At 37.3% G+C, this 6,594-nt stretch overlaps 1 protein-coding gene across 1 annotated transcript; it reads right to left on the reverse strand.

The window, feature by feature from the left end:
• Positions 1-680: 680 nt before the first annotated feature.
• LOC131066688 (putative pentatricopeptide repeat-containing protein At3g13770, mitochondrial) lies at positions 681-5,114 on the reverse strand. Its single transcript, XM_058001520.2, has one exon. It carries the CDS (start codon positions 4,860-4,862, stop codon positions 1,665-1,667), a length of 3,198 nt encoding a protein of 1,065 aa, XP_057857503.2. The 5' UTR covers positions 4,863-5,114; the 3' UTR covers positions 681-1,664.
• Between the last annotated feature and the right edge of the window lie 1,480 nt (positions 5,115-6,594).

A 6,594-nucleotide genomic window follows, 5' to 3' on the forward strand; every position in this document is an offset into this window, starting at 1 on the left:
CCTAAGATGGTTGTGGAGGAGATGCTAGACCGTAGGAAGAAAACTTGGATGAAGCAAAATAATAACTGGATGAACAAGTGGGGCATCAATTTGCATGAATGTCCTATCACCAATGGTAAAATAAAAAGTTATGTGATTGAAAAATTTCAAACTGCCATGTGGACAAAACAGATTGACGGAAAAAAGCAAACTACATCAAAGAGTTTAACCTAGCAAACAAACATGGTTACAAAATATATTTAGGGATAGTTGTTAAAGGAAAGTAAGGTTGTTAGTTGCACAATTGAGAACAGGGTTACATCATCTTAGGTGTAAGACCGTTAGGTGGAAGATACCCAAAGAAACTTGGGGGAAAAGGGCTTGCATATTTTGCAATAAGGAGGCAGTGGAAATAGAATGACACTTTATCATGGAATGTACAACTTATGAAGATGTCTTTACTTAGCACGAAAAAGGTTTGAAGTTTGACAACATGCACCAGTTATTTGAGGAAGATATGATTAATTAAGACAACCAGCCTCCTAGTCAAAATTAATAGTAGTAGATCTGATATCAAAAAGACTCTGAAGATAAATTAAAGACTTTTATCATGATCCATAGACTGTTTAATCTTGTGAACATCATTAAAAATTCATTCATCCATAAAGTTGAAATTTTTAACCATGCCAGAGACACCCAACAAAATATTGACACAAACGGTAACAATCCATATTCCAAGTTGCGGTTGTAATCCGCTGCATTTTTGGTTTAACAATGTTTCCACTCGAAAAAATTTCAAGATAGATAGGCAATCCAGATTTTTAAATTGGACTTTTATCTTCAACGCTTATCCAGTTTGCTCTAGCAGGGTGACACGTCTAAATTCTTTTGCAACCCTTGTTTCCATCTGAAATCAGGAGGCCACATATTCCTTGTAGTTTCTTTTACAGTAATTGTGCTATGATTTTAAACTTGTTGGGGGTGGGGTATCTGGATTATCACCCGACTATATGCTCCTCATTTGGTGTCGTAAATGATCAGTCTGTTTATTTGATTCAATATTTAACAAATATAGTATTGCAAAGAAACGGACTGTGCTGCTAAAGCAATGTGACCTCTACAGTACAATTTGGTTTTGTACCAACTGCTACATGAACTACGATAGAGTTGAATCCTTTGAGTAACTCGCTGGATTAATTTTGCAGTTTTATGATCCTTTTGCTGATTGAACAAGAGATAATCCATAAGTACAATCGTCTCAATTCACAATTACTTTTGATGGAGGATAGTTACAAGAAAATGCTTATCTTCCTTCCTCACCAAATCTTACCATCTGCTCTGTAGTTTGACCACTGAAATAAATTAACGGACCTGGAAGGTTTAACAACCCAAGAAGCTGGAAATTCGTAAGGATCCAATCTGAGATTCACAGGGATTGCACGGATAAATGCTCGACCCTCACTAAGATATCACACTGAGAGAGTCAATTGACCAAATAAAAAGAGTCAGGAAAGTAATATTCTTGGTACTGCCTTAACCCATAGACTTGGTCATCTTCCATAAAGTTTCAGCTTAACCTCTTTACCATAAAATCAATATACTAAACGATTGAAGCCAAATGAACAAACTTGAATGGAAGGGCTAGCAGAGTCATACAATCCAAGGTTCATACTTCTGTTTCACAATCACCAATAATCTCCACAAGAACACATGCCATCCCTAAAATGATGGAAACGGTTGGCATCCCTTACAACAATTTCACGGCTCACGAATTTAGAAATGAATTTAGTGGCAACGTGGCAGTCACCACACATACGCAGATTTTTCATCACCCGAATTGTTGTCCCTGGGGTTGTGCTAATAAGGCCAAATGCAATAGCTAGCTTTTCACTATGATAATTGATAGCAGGATCCTTTTCTTCTTTATCTGTGTCGTATAAAAAAAAAATGTTCTCAGGTATATGCCCTGCAGCCTGCATTTCTTGGGTTAATCTCTCCAACAGAGCATAAATCTCTTCTGACTGCAGATGTGATCTGTCTCCTGCGAAAAATGCATGGACCTTGCTCTTGATCTGAATCCAGCTACGACCAGGTTCCTTCTTAACCCCCCTGTCTTTCATAACTTTGCGTACCTTTTCTGCATCATTTGTTCGTCCTGCTTTGGCGTATATATTTGATAAAAGCACGTAAGTTGCAGAGTCTTGTGGCTCTATCTCAATAAGAGCTTGAGCTGCACGTTCTCCTAATAACAAATTGCCATGTACCTTACAGGCACCAAGCAATGTCCTCCACACCAGAGCATCAGGTTCAAATGGCATTTGATTGATAAATTCTTCTGCCTCATTCAACTGTCCAGCCCGACCAAGAAGATCAACCATACATGCATAATGCTCAAATCTTGGCAACATGTTGTATTCACATTCCATTGAGTAAAAGTAATTACGACCTTCATCCACTAGGCCTACATGGCTACAAGCAGAAAGAACACCGACAAAGGTGATGTGGTTTGCTATTATATCTTCCTGGTGCATTTGATCAAAAAGTTGGAGGGCTTCCTTCCCATACCCATGCTGAGCATATCCTGCTATCATTGCATTCCATGAAATCACATTCCTCTCTGATATGTTGTTGAACTCTTTGAGTGCATCTACTATGCTCCCACATTTAGCATACAGGGTAACAATGGCATTTTGCATGGAGACATCTGCATCAAAACCAGTTTTTATTATCTGGGCGTGTACCTGTTTTCCCTCTTCTAAATTTGCAAGACCAGCACATGCACTTACTGTAGAAGGAAATGTAAATAGGTCAGCCTTCAACCCAGACCGTTGTATTTGATTAAAGAGTTGCAATGTCTCCTCGCCAAGCCCACCCCGGGCATATCCTGCAATCATTGCATTCCATGAGATCAAATTGCGTTCCGACATTTTGTTAAATATTCTGGATGCATCTCCTATACTGGCACATTTGGCGTACATGGTCACCAGTGAGTTCCCTACAGAGACATTAGAATCAAATCCAGTTTTAACCATGTGTGCATGGATCTGCCTACCATTTTCCAATGCTACTAGACTGGCACAAGCACTGAGGACACTAGCAAAAGTTAAATGGTCCTGCTTCATGCCTGTCGATTGCATATACTGAAAAAGTTCAAGGGCTTCTTGGCCATGCTCATGCTGAGCATAGCCTGCAATCATTGCAGTCCATGATATCGTGTTTCTTTCGGGCATTGTATCAAGAATTAAGCGTGCATTTTCAACACTGCCACATTTTCCATACATGTCAACAAGGACACTACCTACAAATATACTAGAGTCAAAACCGCACTTAATGACGTGCGTATGGATCTGCTCACCCTGTTCAAGAGCTTCTAAGCTAGCACATATACTTAAGAAACTGGATAAGGAGAATTGATTTAGCTTCATCCCTGCCCACTGCATTTGGCGAAAGAATCTAAAGCATTCCTCCCAATTTCCACATCGTGTGTATCCTACAAGCATTATATTCCATAAGACATCATTGTTTTTAGATGTTTTCTTAAAAGCCAGATGAGCATCTTTTATATTTCCACATTTACCATACATGTCAACAATAGCACCTGCAACAAGTACATCATTAAAATGCCCAGTTTTAATGGCATCTGCGTGAACCTGTTTACCTTCCTCCGGGGCATTTACATCACCAGCAGCACTTAAAACACTGCCAAACGTAGCATAGGTAGCTTTAATGCCCAACGTGTGCATTTGAGCAAAATGTTGGAGGGCTGCACTGCCATTCCCATACCGGGCATATCCCGAAATAACTGCATTCCATGAGATGGCATCTCGTTTATGCATTCTATTAAACAATCTTTGTGCCTTGTCCAAGATTCCACATTTTGCAAACATTGTAACAAGTGCATTTCCCACAGAAGTTTCTGAATCAAATCCAGCTTTTATAGCATAAGCATAGACCTGCTCCCCTTGTTCCATAGCTAATAGGTTTGCACATGCACTCAGAACACTGGATACAATAAAATGGTTCATTTTGGTAGCTTGGCAATGCATTTCATGAAAAAGTTTCAGAGCTTCTTCTCCACATCCATTCTGGGCACATCCTGCTATTATAGCGATCCATGAAACTACATCTCGTTGAGACATTTTGTCGAACACTTGGCGCGCATCGACAATGCTGCCGCATTTTGCATACATGTTAACAAGGGCACTCGCCAAATATAGATCGGAATGGTAACCGGCAAGAAAAACATGGGTATGGATTTGTCTGCACCGTTCCAGCGATACCGATCCTGCACCCGCCTTGATAACATTGATCAAAATAACCTGATTAGGTACGAACCCATCACGAAGCATCTGGCAAAATAGAGTCCAGACTTCTTCATTGCGCCCGTTGTGAACGTATGTAACAATAATTGAATGCCATGAAGCTAAATTCCGTTCATACATTCTTTCAAACAGTTGGCACGCATCCTTAATTTTCCCACATTTTGCATACATGTTCAAAAGATGCTGTTCCAGGAAAACATTTGTTTCGAACCCAGATTGAACCATGTGAGCATGTACCTGTCTACCATATTTCAAGGACTTAACGCGGATGCATCCCCCCAAAAGGCCTGCGTTAGTATTAAAATCTGCAGGGGTTCCCCGTTTGGTCATGATATACAATATGCCAAATCCATCCTTGAACATTCCTTCGTCTGCTAATGAGGTACTTGGTCTAGATTTAGCATTTTCATTTTTCACAATCAAGTTATTATCTGGTGAGTGCTCTGTAAGTGCATAGGCCAGAGTAGCAGCACCGAAACGAGAACATCTACGACACGGAACAAATAGGTGTAGCTGAGAAAAGCTTTGAAACCCATACCCAAATGTGCGAGTTTTAAGCATTTCATAATTAACAACTGGGATTTAATGAACTAGATGACTATCTCCTGAATTCTATTACAGACGAAAATAGGGAGAACAAACAATTAATCTGTAGGTGAGACCAGGGTTCTAACTATGGTGCAAATCTCTTGGCTGTTAAGAGCTTGAATGAAGCATTGGGGAACGCATCGTGCTAGATAACATACAAGTGATGGTTTAAGCACTACAGTGTCGCGGAAACCTCTTGGAAGAGAATGGTGGTGGGGGAGAGGATTCAGTAATATGGTTGTTTTAATATTTATATTTGTTGATTTAATGTCTCTATTAATTGAAGTTTTCATTTGAGAAGTTGACTGTAACTTGTTAGTTCATCATTAGTTCATCATGAAAATATAAAAGCTACAAGAACTCAAAATGATTTATGCTAATTTGTTCAAAAACTCTAAAATGGTTAAACAAATGAACTCACGGATGCAAAGATTTAGACTCCTAATTAACTATGAGATTAGCTATTAGTTTCAAAAATGGTAATGGTTTAGAAGACTTCTATTTATAGATTTTTGAGTGCATAAGCTTAGGTGACAGAGATCAACGGTCATGATTAAATCTTGCTTTTTTGATGGCAATGAGCAAGAAGTCGAAGGTTGAGAAAAAGGGGGAAGGAAAAAATAAGTGTCACTCATCTCACCTTGACTGAGGGGAAGACTGAGAGAATCTAAGATTGGTTGGAAAATATTTAGGGATGGCGGGACAAGTGGAGGTGGACAAAACCTCCTCCAAGAATATAGGAGTGTTGAACCAAAAATAGGGAGGTTTCAAAGATTATGTGCAGGTACACATTTTATGAAAAATAGTAATTAAATAATTATGAAAATATTTAATAATGGAATTATAGGATAGTGAATAGTGCACAAATATGATAAAGAATGATAGTTAAATATTAAATATTTAATTATTTGACTTAGAAGAAAGAGGGATAATGAGTTAATTAATTAAATGTTTCAATTCAATTAATTAATAGAAGAGTATTAAATACTAATGAATTAAATAAATTAATCTTTTCAAATTAATTATTTAATAGAAGAATAATCATTAAATAAATATAAAATATTTATTTTATTGCTCAAATTTTATGTGTATACAATGTCTAATTTTATTGATAATATTATATCAATAGTTGTGATTTTAAAGTTATTAAAGTTGTTATTGCTATGATGACTACTCATAATTGAATGAAATGTACCCTTAGTTGTAAAAAATAATCAATCATGTGATGCCACATCAGTTGTACAAGTATGGAAGCCTCTTTTGCACGACTATTGGTCTCACCTTTTTTTTGTTGTTGTTTTTGACATCTTGGCAAAAAACATGTTGATGTGGCATCGTATTTGATAATTTGACCTAAAACGGTAGTTATAAGTAGGGGACTTGTCAAGTAAGTTGCTATAAGAAATTGGGAGTGATTTGAAATTTCTACATAAGATTTTGAGAAGCACGAAATTAGGGTGCACAACTACTGAGCCATCTCCCCTATATTGTATAGGGTAAGATTTTCTCCTTAACAAAAATAATCTTGTTTGGTTGTCATGCATTTCTTGTTGCAGAAAATTATTTGAAGAATGCAAACCACACACTAACTACCTAGATTAATTTATAGTACACTAAATAAAATCTTTTAAAACTTTTTATTTTAAAAAAAAGTATGGGCAAAACATGTTTCTCCCAACCATTAGTAGTTAATATTAAGTTATTA

Source organism: Cryptomeria japonica, chromosome 3 (genome assembly GCF_030272615.1).
Source record: "Cryptomeria japonica chromosome 3, Sugi_1.0, whole genome shotgun sequence".
Lineage (NCBI taxonomy): Eukaryota > Viridiplantae > Streptophyta > Pinopsida > Cupressales > Cupressaceae > Cryptomeria > Cryptomeria japonica.

Excerpts from the sequence above, each read along its gene's own strand:
- LOC131066688 (XM_058001520.2), bottom strand. The coding sequence starts at position 4,862 with ATGCTTAAAACTCGCACATTTGGGTATGGGTTTCAAAGCTTTTCTCAG.